The following is a 24,077-nucleotide window of genomic DNA, read 5'->3' on the forward strand; positions in this document are numbered from 1 at the left end:
TCTGGATGAAAATACAATCTACACAGGACCTTCTGATCAGCAGGTTTTAAATGGGTGGAGTTTTGGCTTGCCTGGTGACATCATCAGGCGGTGTAAGTTAATAGGCCAATGACAAAGAATTCCAAACCTCTCTGGGCCAGTTCATTTTGCAGGGTGCACATTTTAGACCATTCCATTGATACTGACGTGAAACCCACCTGGTACACCGGGCCATGCAAAAGGACCAATAACAGCTCGTTTTCAGGTTACATATCCCTCCAATTACACCTCTTACTCAGACCACTCCCACACAGTCCTCGCTAAATTCATGACTCAAATTCTCAATGTTTTTGTAGCTTTTTGACAATATTAATGGAAAACTATTAGTTCTACTGTTAGCACTGTACTCGCTAAGTCTAGAGGTTCTAGGCTTGTCTAAGTGTTCTGTAACCGGACTCCGTGTGTGTAGACGGGAGAAGCAAGTGTGTCCAGGTGTTGACTGCATGTACCCAGGAGACACCTTACCTTGACCAGGTGTTGACTGCATGTACCCAGGAGACACCTTACCTTGACCAGGTGTTGACTGCATGTACCCAGGAGACACCTTACCTTGGTCCAGGACCAGCTCTGTCTCGCTTGACCTCTCGGTCGGCCAGTCCAAGCGGATTATGGATTGTTCAAAATGTTGACCAACATAAATATATAGAAAAGGGAACTACAGTCGTGGCCAAAAGTTTTGAGAATGACACAAGTATTAATTTCCACAAAGTTTGCTGCTTCAGTGTCTTTAGATATTTTTGTCAGATGTTACAGAATACTGAAGTATAATTACAAGCATTTCATAAGTGTCAAAGGCTTTTATTGACAATTACATGAAGTTGATGCAAAGAGTCAATATTTGCAGTGTTTACCCTTCTTTTTCAAGACCTCTGCAATCCACCCTGGCATGCTGTCAATTAACTTCTGGGCCACATCCTGACTGATAGCAGCCCATTCTTGCATAATCAATGTTTGGAGTTTGTCAGAATTTGTGGGGGTTTTGTTTGTCCACCCGCCTCTTGAGGATTGACCACAAGTTCTCAATGGGATTAATGTCTGGGGAGTTTCCTGGCCATGGACCCAAAATATTGATGTTTTGTTCCCCGAGCCACTTAGTTATCACTTTGCCTTATGGCAAGGTGCTCCATCATGCTGGAAAATACTTTGTTTGTCACCAAACTTCCTGGATGGTTGGGAGAAGTTCCTCTCGGAGGATGTGTTGGTACCATTCTTTATTCATGGCTGTGTTCTTAGGCAAAATTGTGAGTGAGCCCACTCCCTTGGCTGAGAAGCAAGACATGAATGGTCTCAGGATGCTTTACTGTTGGCATGACACAGGACTGATGGTAGCGCTCACCTTGTCTTCTCCGGACAAGCTTTTTTCCGGATGCCCCAAACAATCGGAAAGGGGATTCATCAGAGACAATGACTCCACCCCAGTCCTCAGCAGTCCAATCCCTGTACCTTTTGCAGAATATCAGTCTGTCCCTGATGTTTTTCCTGGAGAGAAGTGGCTTCTTTGCTGCCCTTCTTGACACCAGGCCATCCTCCAAAAGTCTTCGCCTCACTGTGCGTGCAGATGCACTAACACCTGCCTGCTGCCATTCCTGAGCAAGCGCTGTACTGGTGGTGCCCCGATCCCGCAGCTGAATCAACTTTAGGAGATGGTCCTGGTGCTTGCTGGACTTTCTTAAGCGCTCTGAAGCCTTCTTCACAACAATTGAACTGCTCTCCTTGAAGTTCTTGATGATCCGATAAATGGTTGATTTAGGTGCAATCTTACTGGCAGCAATATCCTTGCCTGTGAAGCCCTTTTTGTGCAAATCAATGATAACGGCACGTGTTTCCTTGCAGGTAACCATGGTTGACAGAGGAAGAACAATGATTCCAAGCACCACCCTCCTTTTGAAGCTTCCAGTCTGTTATTCGAACTCAAATCAGCATGACAGAGTGATCTCCAGCCTTGTCCTCGTCAACGCTCACACCTGTGTTAACAAGAGAATCACTGACATTATGTCAGCTGGTCCTTTTGTGGCAGGGCTGAAATGCAGTGGAAATGTTTTTTGGGGATTCAGTTCATTTGCATGGCAAAGAGGGACTTTGCAATTAATTGCAATTCATCTGATCACTCTTCATAACATTCTGGAGTATATGCAAATTGCCATCATACAATCTGAGGCAGTAGACTTTGTGAAATTTAATATTTGTGTCATTCTCAAAACTTTTGGCCTCGACTGTATAAACCGGCTTGCCTAAAATGTGCCCTGGACACCATATGTGAATTAATCGCCCCCCATTTATCTTCAGAGTTTGTACTTGTTAGGTGACCTAAACTGGGATATGCTTAACACCCAAGCTGACCTACGATCTAAACTAGATGCCCTCAATCTCACACAAATGATCATGGAACCTACCAGGTACAACCCTAAATCCGTAAACACCTCCCAGCTGCCAACCTGCCCTCTAAATACACCTCTGCTGTCTTCAACCAGGATCTCAGCGTTCACTGCCTCATTGCCTGCGTCCGTAATGGGTCCGCAGTCAAACGACCACACCTCATCACTGTCAAACGTTCCCTAAAACACTTTAGAAAGGCCTGCTCGCTGATCAACCTGGCCCGGGTATCCTGGAAGGATATTGACCTATTTCCGTCAGTAGAGGATGTCTGGTTATTCTTTAAAAAATCACTTAAATAAGCCCCAGTAATCTGAGGGAAATATGTGTCTCTAATATGGTCATACATTTGTCAGGAGGTTAGGAAGTCCAGCTCAGTTTCCACCTCATTTTGTGGGTAGTGTGCACATAGCCTGTCTTCTCTCTCTGTGTCCCCCCTCTGTCTCTGTGTCCCTCCCCTCTCTCGCTCTGTCCTCCCCTCTGTCTCTCTGTCCTCCCCTCTGTCTCTCTGCCCCCCCCTCTGTCTCTCTGTCTCTCTGTGTCCCTCTGTCTCTGCCCCCCCCCCCTGTCTCTGCCCCCCCCTCTGTCTCTCTGTCCTCCCCTCTGTCTCTCTGTCCCCCCCTCTGTCTCTCTGCCCCCCCCTCTGTCTCTCTGTCTCTCTGTGTCCCTCTGTCTCTGCCCCCCCCCCTGTCTCTGCCCCCCCCTCTGTCTCTCTGTCCCCCTCTCTCTCTGTGTCCCTCCCCCCTCTCTCTCTGCCCCCCCCTCTGTCTCTCTGCCCCCCCCTCTGTCTCTCTGCCCCCCCCCTGTCTCTCTGCCCCCCCCTCTGTCTCTCTGTCCCCCCCTCTGTCTCTCTGTCCCCCCCTCTGTCTCTCTGTCCCCCTCTCTCTCTGTGTCCCTCCCCCCTCTCTCTCTGTCCCCCCCTCTGTCTCTCTGTCCCCCCCTCTGTCTCTCTGTCCCCCCCTCTGTCTCTCTGCCCCCCCCCTCTGTCTCTCTGCCCCCCCCCCTCTGTCTCTCTGTCCCCCCCTCTGTCTCTCTGTCCCCCCCTCTGTCTCTCTGTCCCCCCCTCTGTCTCTCTGTCCCCCCCTCTGTCTCTCTGTCCCCCCCTCTGTCTCTCTGTCCCCCTCTCTCTCTGTGTCCCTCCCCCCTCTCTCTCTGTCCCCCCCTCTGTCTCTCTGCCCCCCCCTCTGTCTCTCTGCCCCCCCCCCCCCTGTCTCTCTGCCCCCCCCCCCTCTGTCTCTCTGTCCCTCCCCCCTCTCTCTCTGTGTCCCCCCCTCTGTCTCTGTGTCCCCCCCTCTGTCTCTGTCCCCCCTCTGTCTCTCTGTCCCCCCCTCTGTCTCTCTGTCCCCCCCTCTGTCTCTCTGTCTCCCCCCCTCTGTCTCTCTGTCCCCCCCCCTCTGTCTCTCTGTCCCCCCCCTCTGTCTCTCTGTCCCCCCCTCTGTCTCTCTGCCCCCCCCCTCTGTCTCTGTGCCCCCCCCCTCTGTCTCTCTGCCCCCCCCCCTCTGTCTCTGTGCCCCCCCTCTGTCTCTCTGTGTCCCTCCTCTGTGTCCCTCTGTCTCTGTGTCCCCCCCTCTGTCTCTGTGTCCCCCCCTCTGTCTCTGTGTCCCCCCCTCTGTCTCTGTGTCCCCCCCTCTGTCTCTGTGTCCCCCCCTCTGTCTCTGTGTCTCCCCCCCCTCTGTCTTTCTGTCCCCCCCCCTGTCTTTCTGTCCCCCCCCTCTGTCTTTCTGTCCCCCCCCCCCTCTGTCTTTCTGTCCCCCCCCCTCTGTCTCTGTGTCCCCCCCTCTGTCTCTGTGTCCCCCCCCCTCTGTCTTTCTGTCCCCCCCCCTCTGTCTCTGTGTCCCCCCCTCTGTCTCTGTGTCCCCCCCTCTGTCTCTGTGTCCCCCCCTCTGTCTTTCTGTCCCCCCCCCCTGTCTTTCTGTCCCCCCCCTCTGTCTTTCTGTCCCCCCCCCCCTCTGTCTTTCTGTCCCCCCCCCCCCTCTGTCTTTCTGTCCCCCCCCCCCTCTGTCTTTCTGTCCCCCCCCTCTGTCTCTGTGTCACCCCTCTGTTTCTCTCTGTGTCCCCCCTCTGTCTCTCTCGCTCTTTCTCAACAATACCAGTAGAGAGGCTGGTGAAGGGTTAAAGTATCTCTCTCTGTCTCTCTGTCTCAGATCATCCCAGTAGAGAGGCTGGTGAAGGGGAGGTTTCAGGATAACTTTGAGTTCATCCAATGGTTTAAGAAGTTTTTTGATGCCAACTACGACGGGAAGGACTATGACCCTGTGGCCACACGCCAGGGGCAGGAAGGCACCCCCTCACCCAACCCAGGTACACTCACACCCTCTGTTATCATATCACCATGTCCTCCTCTAATGCCTCTGACCAGGTCAACTCATTATCCACAAACCCAAACGACCCTCCTCTTCCTTCTCTTGCACCCCAGGTAATACCTCTCCATCCTGTGTGTGTGGGCCAGTTTCTCAAAATGCGCATGTCTCAGACCGTCCCAGTAGAGGCTGGTGAAGGGTTAATAAAGTACCTCTCAGACCGTCCCAGTAGAGGCTGGTGAAGGGTTAATAAAGTACCTCTCAGACCGTCCCAGTAGAGGCTGGTGAAGGGTTAATAAAGTACCTCTCAGACCGTCCCAGTAGAGGCTGGTGAAGGGTTAATAAAGTACCTCTCAGACCGTCCCAGTAGAGGCTGGTGAAGGGTTAATAAAGTACCTCTCAGACCATCCCAGTAGAGGCTGGTGAAGGGTTAATAAAGTATCTCTCAGACCGTCCCAGTAGAGGCTGGTGAAGGGTTAATAAAGTACCTCTCAGACCGTCCCAGTAGAGGCTGGTGAAGGGTTAATAAAGTACCTCTCAGACCGTCCCAGTAGAGGCTGGTGAAGGGTTAATAAAGTACCTCTCAGACCGTCCCAGTAGAGGCTGGTGAAGGGTTAATAAAGTACCTCTCAGACCGTCCCAGTAGAGGCTGGTGAAGGGTTAATAAAGTATCTCTCAGACCGTCCCAGTAGAGGCTGGTGAAGGGTTAATAAAGTACCTCTCAGACCGTCCCAGTAGAGGCTGGTGAAGGGTTAATAAAGTATCTCTCAGACCGTCCCAGTAGAGGCTGGTGAAGGGTTAATAAAGTACCTCTCAGACCGTCCCAGTAGAGGCTGGTGAAGGGTTAATAAAGTACCTCTCAGACCGTCCCAGTAGAGGCTGGTGAAGGGTTAATAAAGTACCTCTCAGACCGTCCCAGTAGAGGCTGGTGAAGGGTTAATAAAGTACCTCTCAGACCGTCCCAGTAGAGGCTGGTGAAGGGTTAATAAAGTACCTCTCAGACCGTCCCAGTAGAGGCTGGTGAAGGGTTAATAAAGTACCTCTCAGACCGTCCCAGTAGAGGCTGGTGAAGGGTTAATAAAGTACCTCTCAGACCGTCCCAGTAGAGGCTGGTGAAGGGTTAATAAAGTATCTCTCAGACCGTCCCAGTAGAGGCTGGTGAAGGGTTAATAAAGTACCTCTCAGACCGTCCCAGTAGAGGCTGGTGAAGGGTTAATAAAGTATCTCTCAGACCGTCCCAGTAGAGGCTGGTGAAGGGTTAATAAAGTACCTCTCAGACCGTCCCAGTAGAGGCTGGTGAAGGGTTAATAAAGTACCTCTCAGACCATCCCAGTAGAGGCTGGTGAAGGGTTAATAAAGTACCTCTCAGACCGTCCCAGTAGAGGCTGGTGAAGGGTTAATAAAGTACCTCTCAGACCGTCCCAGTAGAGGCTGGTGAAGGGTTAATAAAGTACCTCTCAGACCGTCCCAGTAGAGGCTGGTGAAGGGTTAATAAAGTACCTCTCAGACCGTCCCAGTAGAGGCTGGTGAAGGGTTAATAAAGTATCTCTCAGACCGTCCCAGTAGAGGCTGGTGAAGGGTTAATAAAGTATCTCTCAGACCGTCCCAGTAGAGGCTGGTGAAGGGTTAATAAAGTACCTCTCAGACCGTCCCAGTAGAGGCTGGTGAAGGGTTAATAAAGTACCTCTCAGACCGTCCCAGTAGAGGCTGGTGAAGGGTTAATAAAGTACCTCTCAGACCGTCCCAGTAGAGGCTGGTGAAGGGTTAATAAAGTACCTCTCAGACCGTCCCAGTAGAGGCTGGTGAAGGGTTAATAAAGTATCTCTCAGACCGTCCCAGTAGAGGCTGGTGAAGGGTTAATAAAGTACCTCTCAGACCGTCCCAGTAGAGGCTGGTGAAGGGTTAATAAAGTACCTCTCAGACCGTCCCAGTAGAGGCTGGTGAAGGGTTAATAAAGTACCTCTCAGACCGTCCCAGTAGAGGCTGGTGAAGGGTTAATAAAGTACCTCTCAGACCGTCCCAGTAGAGGCTGGTGAAGGGTTAATAAAGTACCTCTCAGACCGTCCCAGTAGAGGCTGGTGAAGGGTTAATAAAGTACCTCTCAGACCGTCCCAGTAGAGGCTGGTGAAGGGTTAATAAAGTACCTCTCAGACCGTCCCAGTAGAGGCTGGTGAAGGGTTAATAAAGTACCTCTCAGACCGTCCCAGTAGAGGCTGGTGAAGGGTTAATAAAGTACCTCTCAGACCGTCCCAGTAGAGGCTGGTGAAGGGTTAATAAAGTACCTCTCAGACCGTCCCAGTAGAGGCTGGTGAAGGGTTAATAAAGTACCTCTCAGACCGTCCCAGTAGAGGCTGGTGAAGGGTTAATAAAGTACCTCTCAGACCGTCCCAGTAGAGGCTGGTGAAGGGTTAATAAAGTACCTCTCAGACCGTCCCAGTAGAGGCTGGTGAAGGGTTAATAAAGTACCTCTCAGACCGTCCCAGTAGAGGCTGGTGAAGGGTTAATAAAGTACCTCTCAGATCATCCCAAACCTGCACTTCATAGAATACTATATTGTAGCTGGTCCCATCAGATAACCTGGCATACGTTAGCCCCAGAGGAGGCTGCTGAGGGGAGGATGGCTCATCATAATGTCTGGAACGGAGTCGGTGGAACGGAGTCGGTGGAACGGAGTCGGTGGAACGGAGTCGGTGGTGGAACGGAGTGGGTGGAGGAACGGAGTGGGTGGAGGAACGGAGTGGGTGGAGGAACGGAGTGGGTGGAGGAACGGAGTCGGTGGAGGAACGGAGTCGGTGGAACGGGGTGGGTGGAACGGAGTCGGGCGGAGGGACGGAGTCGGGCGGAGGGACGGAGTCGGGCGGAGGGACGGAGTCGGGCGGAGGGACGGAGTCGGCCGGAGGGACGGAGTCGGCGGAACGGAAACCATGTGATGTGTTTGATACCATATGTTTGTTTGTGTTGGCTGCGTCTCAATCCAACAATAGTGATATCTGTTTGTTTGTGTTGGCTGCGTCTCAATCCAACATTAGTGATATCTGTTTGTTGGCGTTGGCTGCGTCTCAATCCAACATTAGTGATATCTGTTTGTTTACGTTGGCTGCGTCTCAATCCAACATTAGTGATATCTGTTTGTTTGCGTTGGCTGCGTCCGTCTATGTCCCACTTCCGCGTCTGCGGTGAATGGTAACAAGACTAGAGCGGTGTCTTCTGTAGCGTCCAAACAGTTTGGCATACAAACTATAATGAAACTCACGCGATGGTCTTCTTCGTTTTGCTCTACGACCCTCACACGCGTCTTGGGACTCGTCTGAAGTCGGTACAGCCGATCTGTTAACTTCTGTCTGTAGTGCCCGAGCCATTTGGGCTACAGACTAACATGACCCCTCTGTGGAAAGGTGAGACTCACGAACACGTACACTAAATTCAAAAGTTTGGGGTCACTTTGAAATGTCCTTGTTTTTTAAAGAAAAGCACATTTTTGGGGTCCATTAAAATATCAAATTGATCAGAAATACAGTGTAGACATTGTTAATGTTGTAAATGACTATTGTAGCTGGAAACAGCAGAGAGGCCCATTATCAGCAACCATCACTCCTGTGTTCCAATGACACGTTGTGTTAGCTTATCCAAGTTTTTCATTTTAAAAGGCTAATTGATCATTAAAAAACATTTTGCAATTATGTTAGCACAGCTGAAAACTGTTGTCCTGATTTAAAGAAGCAATAAAACTGGCCTTTAGACTAGTTGAGTATCTGGAGCGTCAGCATTTGTGGGTTCAATTACAGGCTCAAAATGGCCAGAAACGAAGGATTTTCTTCTGAAACTCGTCAGTGTATTCTTGTTCTGAGAAATGAAGGTTATTCCATGCGAGAAATTGCCAAGAAATTGAAGATCTGATACAAAGCTGTGTACTACTCCCTTCACAGAACAGCGCAAACTGGCCCTAACCAGAATAGAAAGAGGAGTGGGAGGCCCCGGTGCACAACTGAGCAAGAGGACAAGTACATTAGAGTGTTTAGTTTGAGAAACAGACACCTCACAAGTCCTCAACTGGCAGCTTCATTAAATAGTACCTGCAAAACACCAGTCTCAACGTCAACAGTGAAGAGGCGACTCCGGGATGCTGGCCTCCTAGGCAGAGTTGCAAAGAAAAAGCCATCTCTCAAACTGGCCAATAAAAATAAAAGATTAAGATGGGCAAAATAACACAGACACTGGATAGAGGAACTCTGAATTGAGTTAAACTACCACCAAACTATTGCGAAATGTAATTAAATAAATATATCTACAAGCAGCAATGCCGGGGTTCAAGCTGTAGGGCCACTTTGCCACCATCAAGACAAATTGGACACATCGCCCTAGAATGAGCTACTTATGTACCCCTTACCACGCTTGCCAAATATCAGAACTCAAAATTAAACAGATAATGCATATTGTGAACTATTTTTAATGAGTTTGACTACTTTAAACCACTTCTTCTCCAGAACTGCTAGACCGATCGGCACCACATTTCGTATATAGCATCTATGGATGTATATTTTCGAAGACTTTTGCTCAAACAATATGGCCGCAATAAGCCAATGAGCTTGCATTAATTATTTTTCCTGTCCAACAGCACCCCCCTGCGGTCAAACGGAACCATACTTTACAGATTAGCCAGACTCATATCCCTGAGCATGTGTGCCAAATGTCATCACTCTGAGTCAAACAGAACAAGAGATGTAAACATGTGCCCATTATAGTGCCACCGTGTGGTCGATCTGAATGTGCTTGCAGATGTTGACTTTTGACAGTGTTTGGAACAAGTTTTGTTTCAATACAAATATCCATGACTGATTTGTATGCATTTACTGTACGTGCCAGACCACGCCCAGGTGAATCCTTATTGGTGAATATGTTGTTTTAGGTACTATTCTGGAAAATATTGCATTGGGACAACTTTGTCCATAGATCAAATCAAATGTTATTAGTCACATGCGCCGAATACAGTGAAATGTTACTTACAAGCGCTTAACCAACAATAACCCTAAATAATAAGAATAAGAAATAAAAGTAACAAATAATTAAAGAGCAGCAGTGAAATAACAATAGCGAGTCAATGGGCGGAGGCACCGGTTAGTCGAGGTAATTGAGGTAATATGTACAAGTAGGTAGAGTAATTAAAGTGACTATGCATAGATAATAACAGAGAGTAGCAGCAGTGTAAAATAGGGGGGTGGGGCAATGCAAATAGTCTGGGTAGCCATTTGATTAGATGTTCAGGAGTCTTATGGCTTGGCGGTAGAAGCTATTTAGAAGCCTCTTAGACCTAGACTTGGCGCTCCGGTACTGCTTGTCGTGGGGTAGCAGAGAGAACAGTCTATGACTAGGGTGGTCCTGTGTCTTTGACAATGTTTAGGGCCTTCCTCTGACACCGCCTGATATAGAGGTCCTGGATGGCAAGAAGCTTGGCCCCTGTAATGTACTGGGTTGTACACACTACCCTCTGTAATACCTTGCGGTCGGAGGCCGAGCAGTTGCCATACCAGGCGGTGATGCAACCAGTCAGGATGCTCTCGATGGTGCAGCTGTCGAACCTTTTGAGGATCTGAGGACCGATGCCAAATCTTGTCAGTCTCCTGAGGGGGAAAAGGTTTTGTCGTGCCCTCTTCACAACTGTCTTGGTGTGCTTGGACCATTGTTAGTTTGTTGGTGATGAGGACGCCAAGGAACTTGAAGCTCTTAAAACTTCTTATGGCTGCATCCCGCTAACGGGACCGATATGACAACAGCCAGTGAAAGTGCAGGGTGCCAAATTCAAAAAACAGAAATCTCATAATTAAAATTCCCCAAACATACATGTGTCTTATATCATTTTAAAGGTGATCTTGTTGTTAATCCCACCAAAGTGTCCAATTTCAAATATGCTTTTCAGCGAAAGCACTACAAACGATTATGTTAGGTCACCACCAAACCACAATAAGCACAGCCATTTTTCCAGCGAAATATAGCAGTCACAAAAAGCAGAAATAGAGATAAAATTAATTACTAACCTTTGATGGTCTTCATCAGATGACACTCATAGGACTTCATGTTACACAATACATGCATGTTTTGTTTGATAAAGTTCATATTTATATTAAAAAATCTGAGTTTACATTGGCGTGTTACATTCACTAGTTCCAAAAACATCAAGTGATTTTGCATAGCCACATCGTTTCAACAGAAATACTCATCATAAATGTAGATGATAATACAAGTTATACACATGGAATTATAGATATACCTCTCCTTAATACAACCGCTGTGTCAGATTTCCCAAAAAATATTCGGAAAAAGCAAACCATGCAATAATCTGAGACGGCGCTCAGAACATTAGTAAAATTAGCCGCCATGTTGGAGTCAACAGAAACCAGAAAGTACATGATAAATGTTTCCTTACCTTTGATGAACTTCATCAGAATGCAGTCCTAGGAATCACAGGTCCACAATAAATGCATGATTTGTTCGATAATGTCCGTTATTTATGTCAAATTAGCTACTTTGGTTAGCGCGTTTGGTAAACAATTCCAAAGTCACGAAGCGCGTTCACTAAAACCTGACAAAATGTCCAAAAGTTCCGTAACAGTCAGTAGAAACATGTCAAACGATGTACTGAATCAATCTATAGAATTGTTAACATACATCTTGAATAACGTTCCAACCGGAGAATTACATTGACTTCAGATGAGCGATGGAACGGAGCTGCCTCTTATGTGAAGGCGCATGGTCAAAGGATGTTCACCTCATGGCAGTGGTTACTCATTCCTGTCTCCTTCGGCCCCCCTTCACAGTAGAGTCATCAGACAAAGTTCTACAGACTGTTGACATCTAGTGGAAGCCGTAGGAAGTGAATACTCATTAATATCTCGCTGTGATTTCAATGGGATCTTGGTTGAAACTCGACCAGCCTCAGAATTTCCACTTCATGGTTGAATATTTTCTCAGGTTTTTGCCTGCCATATGAGTTCTGTTATACTCACAGACATCATTCAAACAGTTTTAGAAACTTCAGAGTGTTTTCTATCCAAATCTACAAATAATATGCATATCTTAGCTTCTGGGACTGAGTAGCAGGCAGTTTACTCTGGGCACCTTATTCATCCAAGCTACTCAATACTTCCCCCAGCCATAAGAAGTTGTTTAACAGTGTGAACCCAGTCTCCCCTAACCTAATGAGTTAACAGTGTGTCAGCCCTAGTCTCCCCTAACCTAATGAGTTAACAGTGTAACAGAATTGCAACAGACGGCCCCTAACAGTCTCCCGACATGGCCCCCAATTGTAATCAGGGTCGATGAATCTGGTTGGCTGCTGAATGTCCTGGCAGTGATGTTGCTTGCTGTTGATTGGGTGCTGCTGAGAGGCTTGGTTCTGATTGGCTGTGTTTCCAGGACCCCAGAGGACATCTCCCACGGTGACCAAGACAGCCCCCTCCAGGCAGATCAACTCTGTCTCCATCCGCAGGGCGACGCCCACTAGAGCAACCAGGCCGTCAGACGCTGAGATCCTAGAACTGAACCAGCAGGTAACACACACACACACTCACTCACTCACTCACACACTCTCACTCATAGACACACACACACACTCACTCACTCACACACTCTCACTCATAGACACACACACAGCTTCCTCTTTTATTTGACATACATTTTTTAATTACCTTTATTTTCTCATTTACAACTGCGACCTGGCCAAGATAAAGCAAAGCAGTACGACACAAACAACAACACAGAATTACACAACGGAATAAACAAACATACAGTAGTCAATAATACAGTAGAAAAGTCTATATACAGTGTGTGCAAATGAGGTAAGGCAATAAATAGGCCATGGTGGCGAAGTAATTACAATATAGCAATTAAACACTGGAATGGTAGATATGCAGAAGATGAATGTGCAAGTAGAGATACTGGGGTGCAAAGGAGCAAGATAAATAAATAAATACAGTAGGGGGATGAGGTAGATGGATAGGCTATTTACAGATGGGCTAGTGATCTGGTGCAGTGATCTGTGAGCTGCTCTGACAGCTGGTGCTTAAAGCTAGTGAGGGAGATATGAGTCTCCAACTTCAGCGAATTTTGCAGTTTGTTCCAGTCATTGGCAGCAGAGAACTGGAAGGAAAGGCGGCCAAAAGAGGAATTGGCTTTGGGGATGACCAGTGAGATATACCTGCTTGAGCGCGGGCTACGGTTGAGTGCTGCTATGGTGACCAGTGAGCTAAGGCGGGGCTTTACCTAGGAAAGACTTATAGATGACCTGGAGCCAGTGGGTTTGGCGACGAATATGAAGCGAGGGCCAGCCAACGAGAGCATACAGGTCACCGTGGTGGGTAGTATATGGGGCTTTGGTGACAAAACGGATGGCACTCCGATTTGACACACTGAACTCTGTCTGAGAAGTAGTTGGTGAACCAGGCGAGGCAGTCATTTGAGAATCCATGGCTGTTGAGTCTGCCGATGAGGATGTGGTGATTGATAGTCGAAAGCCTTAGCCAGGTCAATGAGTACGGCTGCACAGTACTGTCTTTTATCGATGGCGGTTATGATATCGTTTATGACCTTGAGCGTGGCTGAGGTGCACCCATGACCAGCTCGGAAACCAGATTGCATAGCGGAGAAGGTACGGTGGGATTCGAAATGGTCTTTGATCTGTTTGTTAACTTGGCTTTCGGAGACCTTAGAAAGGCAGGGTAGGATAGATATAGGTCTGTAGCAGTTTGGGTCTAGAGTGTCTCCCCCTTTGAAGAGGAGGATGACCACGGCAGCTTTCCAATCTTTGGGGATATCAGACGATACGAAAGAGAGGTTGAACAGGCTAGTAATAGGGGTTGCTACATTTTCAGGAGATTATTTTAGAAAGAAAGGGTCCAGATTGTCTAGCCCAGCTGATTTGTAGGGGTTCAGATTTTGCAGGTCTTTCAGAACATCAGCTATCTGGATTTGGGTAAAGGAGAAGTGGGGAGGCGTGGGCGAGTTGCTGTGGGGGGTGCATGGCTGTTGATCGGGGTAGGGGTAGCCAGGTGGAAAGCATGGCCAACCGTAAAAAAATGCTTATTGAAATTCTCAATTCTAGTGGATTTATCAGTGGTGACAGTGTTTCCTCAGTGCAGTGGGCAGCTGGGAGGAGGTGCTCTTACCTCTGCCTCTCTCTACCTCTTCCTGTGTGTGTGTGTGTGTGTGTGTGTGTGTGTGTGTGTGTGTGTGTGTGTGTGTGTGTGTGTGTGTGTGTGTGTGTGTGTGTGTGTGTGTGTGTGTGTGTGTGTGTGTGTGTGTGTGTGTGTGTGTAGATGTTGGATCTGAAGCTGACAGTGGATGGTCTAGAGAAAGAGAGAGATTTCTACTTCAGTAAACTGAGAGACATCGAGCTGATCTGTCAGGAGAATGAGACCAACACCAGCCCAACACTCTCCAAGATCATGGATATACTGTACGCTACTGAGGTAGGACACACAGACGCATACAGACTATATAAAACACACACACACTGGATAAAACAGACACACACACACTGGATAAAACACACACACACTGGATAAAACACACACACACTGGATAAAACACACACACACTGGATAAAACACACACACACTGGATAAAACACACACACACTGGATAAAACACACACACACTGGATAAAACACACACACACACTGGATAAAACACACACACACTGGATAAAACACACACACACTGGATAAAACACACACACTGGATAAAACAGACACACACTGGATAAAACAGACACACACACACTGGATAAAACAGACACACACACACTGGATAAAACAGACACACCCACTGAATATAACACACACACACACACTGGATAAAACACACACACTGGATAAAACACACACACACACACTGGATAAAACACACACACACACTGGATAAAACACACACACACACTGGATAAAACACACACACACACTGGATAAAACAGACACACACTGGATAAAACACACACACACACACACTGGATAAAACACACACACACACACGGGATAAAACACACACACACACACACTGGATAAAACACACACAAACACACACACACTGGATAAAACACACACACACACACTGGATAAAACACACACACACACACTGGATAAAACACACACACACTGGATAAAACACACACACACTGGATAAAACACACACACACACTGGATAAAACACACACACACACACACGGGATAAAACACACACACACACACGGGATAAAACACACACACACACACACTGGATAAAACACACACACACACTGGATAAAACACACACACACACTGGATAAAACACACACACACACTGGATAAAACACACACACACACTGGATAAAACACACACACACACTGGATAAAACACACACACACACTGGATAAAACACACACACACACACTGGATAAAACACACACTGGATAAAACACACACACACTGGATAAAACACACACACACACACACACACACTGGATAAAACACACACACACACACACTGGATAAAACACACACACACACACTGGATAAAACACACACACACACACTGGATAAAACACACACACACTGGATAAAACACACACACTGGATAAAACACACACACACACTGGATAAAACACACACACACACACACACACTGGATAAAACAGACACACACACACACTGGATAAAACACACACACACACACACACTGGATAAAACACACACACACACACACACTGGATAACACACACACACACACACACTGGATAAAACACACACACACACACTGGATAAAACACACACACACACACTGGATAAAACACACACACACACTGGATAAAACACACACACACTGGATAAAACACACACACACACTGGATAAAACACACACACACACTGGATAAAACACACACACACACTGGATAAAACACACACACACACTGGATAAAACACACACACACACTGGATAAAACACACACACACACTGGATAAAACACACACACACTGGATAAAACACACACACACACACACTGGATAAAACACACACACACACACACTGGATAAAACACACACACACACACACACTGGATAAAACACACACACACACACACACACACTGGATAAAACAGACACACACTGGATAAAACAGACACAAACACACTGGATAAAACAGACACAAACACACTGGATAAAACACACACACACACTGGATAAAACAGACACACACTGGATAAAACACACACACACACACTGGATAAAACACACACACACACACACTGGATAAAACACACACACACACTGGATAAAACAGACACACACACACTGGATAAAACACACACACACACTGGATAAAACACACACACACTGGATAAAACACACACACACTGGATAAAACACACACACACACACACTGGATAAAACATAGACACACACTGGATAAAACACACACACACACTGGATAAAACACACACACACACTGGATAAAACACACACACACACACTGGATAAAACACACACACACACACTGGATAAAACACACACACACACTGGATAAAACACACACACACACTGGATAAAACAGACACACACACACTGGATAAAACAGACACACACACTGGATAAAACAGACACACACACTGGATAAAACACACACACACACTGGATAAAACAGACACACACACTGGATAAAACACACACACACACTGGATAAAACAGACACACACACACTGGATAAAACAGACACACACACACACACTGAATAGAACAGACATACACCTTCTCATTCAAGGGTTTTCCACAATTTTTTACTATTTTCTACATAAATGAAATAACACATATGGAATCATGTAGTAACCAAAAAAGTGTTAAACAAATCTAAATATATTTAGTAGCCACCCTTTGCCTTGATGACAGCTGCGTGACAGTTTCGATGTCTTCACCATTATTCGACAATGTAGAAAATAGTAAAAATAAATAAAAACCCTGGAATGAGGTGTGTCCGAACTTCTGACTGGTACTGGACATATAGTTTCTGTTGAAACGCACACTATATACAGGGCATTCGGAAAGTATTCAGACCCCTTGACTTTTTCCCACATTTTGTTACATCACAGCCTTATTCTAAAATGTATAGGATTGTTGTTGTTTTTTCTCATCAATCTACACACAATACCCCATAATGACATCACAATACCCCATAATGACATCACAATACCCCATAATGACATCACAATACCCCATAATGACATCAGAATACCCCATAATGACATCACAATACCCCATAATGACATCACAATACCCCATAATGACATCACAATACCCCATAATGACAAAGCATAAACAGGTGTTTAGACATTTTTGCAACTTATAAAAATATTTAAACAAGTATTCAGACCCTTTACTCAGTACTTTGTTGAAGCACCTTTGGCAGTGATTACAGCCTTAAGTGTTCTTAGGAATGACGCTACAAGCTTTGGCACATCTGTATTTGGGGAGTTTCTCCCATTCTTCTCTGCAGATCCTCTCAAGCTCTGTCAGGTTGGATGGGGAGCGTCGCTGCACAGCTATTTTCAGGTCTCTCTAGAGATGTTCGATCGGGTTCAAGTCCGGGCTACTCAAGGACATTCAGAGACTTGTTCCGAAGCCACTTCTGCGTTGTCTTGGCTGTGTGCTTAGGGTCGTTGTCTTGTTGGAAGGTGATCCTTCACCCAGTCTGAGGTCCTAAGCGCTCTGGAGCAGGTTTTCATCAAGGATCTCTGTACTTTGCTCCGTTCATCTTTCCCTCCATCCTGATTAGTCTCCCAGTCCCTGCCGCTGAAAAACATCCCCACAGCATGATGCTGCCACCACCATGCTTCACTGTAGGGATGGTGCCAGGTTTCCTCCAGACGTGATGCTTGGCATTCAGGCCAAAGAGTTCAATCTTGGTTTCATCAGACCAGAGAAACTTGTTTCTCATTGTCTGAGAGTCTTTAGGTGCCTTTTGGCAAACTCCAAGCGGGCTGTCATGTGTCTCTTTACTGAGGAGTGGCATCTGTCTGGCCACTCTACCATAAAGGCCTGATTGGTGGAGTGCTGCAGAGATTGAGAACCTTCCAGAAGGACAACCTATCTCCACAGAGGAACTCTGGAGTTCTGTCAGAGTGACCATTGGGTTCTTGGCCACCTCCCAGACCAAGGCCCTTCTCTCCGATTGCTCAGTTTGGCCGGGCGGCCACATATAGGAAGAGTCTCGGTGGTTCCAAACTTCTTCCATTTAAGAATGATGGAGGCCACTATGTTCTTGGGGACCTTCAATGCTGCAGACATGTTTTGGTACCCTTCCCCAGATCTATGCCTCGACACAATCCTGTCTCGGAGCTCTACGGACAATTCCTTCGACCTCATGGCTTGGTTTTTGCTCTGATATGCACTGTCAACTGTGGGACCTCATATAGACAGGTGTGTTCTCTTCCCAAATTTTTTTTTTTAATTTAACCTTAATTTAACTAGGCAAGTCAGTTAAGAACAAATTCTTATTTATAGTGACGGGCTACCCCGGCCAAACCCCCCGGCCAAACCCCCCGGCCAAACCCCCCGGCCAAACCCCCCGGCCAAACCCCCCGGCCAAACCCTAACCCGGACAATGCTGGGCCAATTGTGTGCCGTACTATGGGACTCTCAATCACGGCCGGTTGTAATACAGCCTGGAATCAAACCAGGGGTTGTAGTGACACCTCTAGCATTGAGATGCAGTGCCTTAGACCGCTGCGCCTCTCGGGAGCCCAAATCATGTCCAATCAATTGAATTTACCACAGGTGGACTCCAATCAAGTTGTAGAAACATCTCAAGGATGATCAATGGAAACAGGATGCACCTGAGCTCAATTTCGAGTTTCATACCAAAGGGTCTGAATACTTATGAAAATAAGGTATTTCTGTTTTTTTTTTATTACATTTGCAAAAAAAACAATTTAAAAAATAGTTTTTTGCTTTGTCATTATGAGGTATTGTGTGTAGATTGATGAGAAAAAACATGTATTTAATGTATTTTAGAATAAGACTGTAACGTAACAAAATGTGAAAAAAGTGAAGGGGTCTGAATACTTTCTGAATGCTCTGTATATTGCCATCCACAGTAGAGAGCGGTAGGATTACACACAGTCCTACAGGAGGAGCTGATGTATATTGCCATCCACAGTAGAGGGCGGTAGGATTACACACAGTCCTACAGGAGGAGCTGATGTATATTGCCATCCACAGTAGAGAGCGGTAGGATTACACACAGTCCTACAGGAGGAGCTGATGTATATTGCCATCCACAGTAGAGAGCGGTAGGATTACACACAGTCCTACAGGAGGAGCTGATGTATATTGCCATCCACAGTAGAGAGCGGTAGGATTACACACAGTCCTACAGGAGGAGCTGATGTATATTGCCATCCACAGTAGAGAGCGGTAGGATTACACACAGTCCTACAGGAGGAGCTGATGTATATTGCCATCCACAGTAGAGGGCGGTAGGATTACACACAGTCCTACAGGAGGAGCTGATGTATATTGCCATCCACAGTAGAGAGCGGTAGGATTACACACAGTCCTACAGGAGGAGCTGATGTATATTGCCATCCACAGTAGAGGGCGGTAGGATTACACACAGTCCTACAGGAGGAGCTGATGTATATTGCCATCCACAGTAGAGAGCGGTAGGATTACACACAGTCCTACAGGAGGAGCTGATGTATATTGCCATCCACAGTAGAGAGCGGTAGGATTACACACAGTCCTACAGGAGGAGCTGATGTATATTGCCATCCACAGTAGAGGGCGGTAGGATTACACACAGTCCTACAGGAGGAGCTGATGTATATTGCCATCCACAGTAGAGGGCGGTAGGATTACACACAGTCCTACAGGAGGAGCTGATGTATATTGCCATCCACAGTAGAGGGCGGTAGGATTACACACAGTCCTACAGGAGGAGCTGATGTATATTGCCATCCACAGTAGAGGGCGGTAGGATTACACTCAGTCCTACAGGAGGAGCTGATGTATATTGCCATCCACAGTAGAGGGCGGTAGGATTACACACAGTCCTACAGGAGGAGCTGATGTATATTGCCATCCACAGTAGAGGGCGGTAGGATTACACACAGTCCTACAGGAGGAGCTGATGTATATTGCCATCCACAGTAGAGAGCGGTAGGATTACACACAGTCCTACAGGAGGAGCTGATGTATATTGCCATCCACAGTAGAGAGCGGTAGGATTACACACAGTCCTACAGGAGGAGCTGATGTATATTGCCATCCACAGTAGAGAGCGGTAGGATTACACACAGTCCTATAGGAGGAGCTGATGTATATTGCCATCCACAGTAGAGAGCGGTAGGATTACACTCAGTCCTACAGGAGGAGCTGATGTATATTGCCATCCACAGTAGAGGGCGGTAGGATTACACACAGTCCTACAGGAGGAGCTGATGTATATTGCCATCCACAGTAGAGGGCGGTAGGATTACACACAGTCCTATAGGAGGAGCTGATGTATATTGCCATCCACAGTAGAGAGCGGTAGGATTACACACAGTCCTACAGGAGGAGCTGATGTATATTGCCATCCACAGTAGAGAGCGGTAGGATTACACTCAGTCCTACAGGAGGAGCTGATGTATATTGCCATCCACAGTAGAGAGCGGTAGGATTACACTCAGTCCTATAGGAGGAGCTGCTGCTCCACCACACCAACTAGAAGCCTTCTAAAGGTTCAAAACAGGAGGTAGAATTCATCTAATCAAATATTAACAAAACTGTTTAATAGTCATACTAACCATTGTTTGTTCTGTTAGTTTTTTATGAGTGTTGTAAAGCTAAAGTTCAGTATTTTACAACTTGACGTTAGAAGGTTCCTCACCATCAATGTCGTCTAAATTGTTTTCCATGGATTATAACTCACCCATAGACTCAAGTTATAAAATACTTAAATTCCCCTTTAAGTGTATGAAGCTAGGTTACCAGCCAGGTTACAAGCTAGGTTACCAGCCAGGTTACCAGCTAGCTTACCAGCCAGGTTACCAGCTAGCTTACCAGCCAGGTTACCAGCTAGCTTACCAGCTAGGTTACCAGCTAGGTTACCTGCTAGGTTACCAGCTAGGTTACCAGGTTACCAGCCAGGTTACAAGCTAGGTTACCAGCCAGGTTACAAGCTAGGTTACCAGCCAGGTTACCAGCTAGGTTACCAGCTAGGTTACCAGCTAGCTTACCAGCTAGGTTACCAGCTAGCTTACCTGCTAGGTTACCAGCCAGGTTACAAGCTAGGTTACCAGCCAGGTTACCAGCTAGGTTACCAGCTAGGTTACCAGCTAGGTTACCAGCTAGCTTACCAGCTAGGTTACCAGCTAGCTTACCAGCCAGGTTACCAGCTAGGTTACCAGCTAGCTTACCTGCTAGGTTACCAGCTAGGTTACCAGTTAGCTTACCAGCTAGGTTACCAGCTAGGTTACCAGCTAGGTTACCAGCTAGCTTACCAGCCAGGTTACCAGCTAGCTTACCTGCTAGGTTACCAGCTAGCTTACCTGCTAGGTTACCAGCTAGCTTACCTGCTAGGTTACCAGCTAGCTTACCTGCTAGGTTACCAGCTAGCTTACCTGCTAGGTTACCAGCTAGGTTACCAGGTTACCAGCTAGCTTACCAGCTAGGTTACCAGGTTACCAGCTAGGTTACCAGGTTACCAGCCAGGTTACAAGCTAGGTTACCAGCCAGGTTACCAGCTAGGTTACCAGCTAGCTTACCAGCTAGGTTACCAGCTAGCTTACCAGCTAGGTTACCAGCTAGGTTACCAGGTTACCAGCTAGCTTACCAGCTAGCTTACCAGCTAGCTTACCAGCCAGGTTACCAGCCAGGTTACCAGCCAGGTTACCAGCTAGGTTACCAGCCAGGTTACCTGCTAGGTTACCAGCTAGGTTACCAGTTAGCTTACCAGCTAGGTTACCAGCTAGGTTACCAGCTAGGCTACCAGCTAGCTTACCAGCCAGGTTACCAACTAGGTTACCAGCTAGGTTACCTGCTAGGTTACCAGCTAGGTTACTAGCTAGCTTACCAGTTAGCTTACCAGTTAGCTTACCTGCTAGGTTACCAGCTAGGTTACCAGCTAGGTTACCAGTTAGCTTACCTGCTAGGTTACCAGTTAGCTTACCTGCTAGGTTACCAGTTAGCTTACCTGCTAGGTTATCAGCTAGGTTACCAGCTAGCTTACCAGTTAGCTTACCTGCTAGGTTACCAGTTAGCTTACCTGCTAGGTTACCAGCTAGGTTTCCAGCTAGGTTACCAGCCAGGTTACCAGCTAGCTTACCAGGTTACCAGCCAGGTTACCAGCTAGGTTACCAGCCAGGTTACCAGCTAGCTTACCAGCTAGGTTACCAGCTAGGTTACCAGGTTACCAGCTAGGTCCAGGGACAAAACCAGACCCTGGTAATGACATCACACCAGTTGGGCAGCCTGGTTTAATAGAACACCGTCCTTCAGCTGAGACGTTAGACTCTATGTGGTCACCTGACATCCCATGGCTCCCACCCCAAACCATCATGGTCATTTAACCATGGCTCACTCTCCCCCTCTCCTCATGTCCTCTCCTCTCCCCTGTAACTCTCCCCTCTCTACCTCTCCCCCCACCTCTCCCATCCCCTGTAACTCTCCACCTCTCTTCTCCTCTGTAACTCTCCACCTCTCCTCTCCCCTGTAAATCTTCCCCTCTCCTCTCCACCTCTCCTCTCCCCTGTAAATCTTCCCCTCTCCTCTCCCCTGTAAATCTTCCCCTCTCCTCTCCACCTCTCCTCTCCCCTGTAAATCTTCCCCTCTCCTCTCCACCTCTCCTTTCCCCTGTAAATCTTCCCCTCTCCTCTCCACCTCTCTTTTCCCCTGTAAATCCTCTCCTCTCCACCTCTCCTTTCCCCTGTAAATCTTCTCCTCTCCACCTCTCCTCTCCCCTGTAAATCTTCCCCTCTCCTCTCCCCTGTAAATCTTCCCTCTCCTCTCCACCTCTCCTTTCCCCTGTAAATCTTCCCCTCTCCTCTCCACCTCTCCTCTCCCCTGTAAATCTTCCCTCTCCTCTCCACCTCTCCTTTCCCCTGTACATCTTCCCCTCTCCTCTCCACCTCTCCTCTCCCCTGTAAATCTTCCCCTCTCCTCTCCACCTCTCCTCTCCCCTGTAAATCTTCCCTCTCCTCTCCACCTCTCCTTTCCCCTGTACATCTTCACCTCTCCTCTCCCCTGTAAATCTTCCCCTCTCCTCTCCACCTCTCCTCTCCCCTGTAAATCTTCCCCTCTCCTCTCCACCTCTCCTTTCCCCTGTAAATCTTCCCCAGGGCGAGGTTGAGAAAGAGAATACCTTCTCAGACAACTTACCTGATCACTAAAGGTGAATAGAATTAATAATTACACACACACCATTCACACAACTTTTCACATGCACACACACACTTACACACCCCCAGCCAGCCCCTGACCTCTGTCTGACCTCTGTGTGTGTATGTGTTTTAGGATGGCTTCATGGCGCCAGAGTACGACAAGGTGGAGGAGGCGCCACAGGGAGACGAGGAAGATTACTAAACACACCTCCGTTCTCTTCATCACTCTACACCTCCTCTTCATCACTCTACACCTCCTCTTCATCACTCTACACCTCTGTTCTCTTCATCACTCTACACCTCTGTTCTCTTCATCACTCTACACCTCCGTTCTCTTCATCACTCTACACCTCCTTTCTCTTCATCACTCTACACCTCCGTCCTCTTCATCACTCTACACCTCTGTTCTCTTCATCACTCTACACCTCCGTTCTCTTCATCACTCTACACCTCCTCTTCATCACTCTACACCTCCGTTCTCTTCATCACTCTACACCTCCGTTCTCTTCATCACTCTACACCTCCTCTTCATCACTCTACACCTCCTTTCTCTTCATCACTCTACACCTCTGTTCTCTTCATCACTCTACACCTCCGTTCTCTTCATCACTCTACACCTCCGTTCTCTTCATCACTCTACACCTCCGTTCTCTTCATCACTCTACACCTCCTCTTCATCACTCTACACCTCTGTTCTCTTCATCACTCTACACCTCCGTTCTCTTCATCACTCTACACCTCCGTTCTCTTCATCACTCTACACCTCCTCTTCATCACTCTACACCTCCTTTCTCTTCATCACTCTACACCTCCGTTCTCTTCATCACTCTACACCTCCGTTCTCTTCATCACTCTACACCTCCTCTTCATCACTCTACACCTCTGTTCTCTTCATCACTCTACACCTCTGTTCTCTTCATCACTCTACACCTCTGTTCTCTTCATCACTCTACACCTCCTCTTCATCACTCTACACCTCCTCTTC

At 47.2% G+C, this 24,077-nt stretch overlaps 1 protein-coding gene across 2 annotated transcripts in view; it reads left to right on the forward strand.

Annotated features, from left to right (window-relative positions):
- LOC120042172 (microtubule-associated protein RP/EB family member 3-like) overlaps window positions 1-23,397 on the forward strand; it is a 59,630-nt gene extending 36,233 nt beyond the window's left edge. Inside the window, exons 4-8 of one of the 2 annotated variants that reach the window (XM_038987036.1) lie at window positions 4,557-4,713; window positions 12,123-12,256; window positions 14,021-14,173; window positions 23,051-23,103; window positions 23,226-23,336. In XM_038987036.1, coding sequence (XP_038842964.1) covers window positions 4,557-4,713; window positions 12,123-12,256; window positions 14,021-14,173; window positions 23,051-23,101 — 495 coding nt within the window. In that variant the 3' untranslated portion in view covers window positions 23,102-23,103; window positions 23,226-23,336. Of the gene's footprint in view, window positions 1-4,556; window positions 4,714-12,122; window positions 12,257-14,020; window positions 14,174-23,050; window positions 23,104-23,225 lie in introns of both variants that reach the window. The other variant, XM_038987035.1, reaches the window with a different exon arrangement.
- Window positions 23,398-24,077: the final 680 nt, after the last annotated feature.

The sequence above is a fragment of the Salvelinus namaycush genome, unplaced genomic scaffold (genome assembly GCF_016432855.1).
Source record: "Salvelinus namaycush isolate Seneca unplaced genomic scaffold, SaNama_1.0 Scaffold628, whole genome shotgun sequence".
Taxonomy (NCBI): domain Eukaryota; kingdom Metazoa; phylum Chordata; class Actinopteri; order Salmoniformes; family Salmonidae; genus Salvelinus; species Salvelinus namaycush.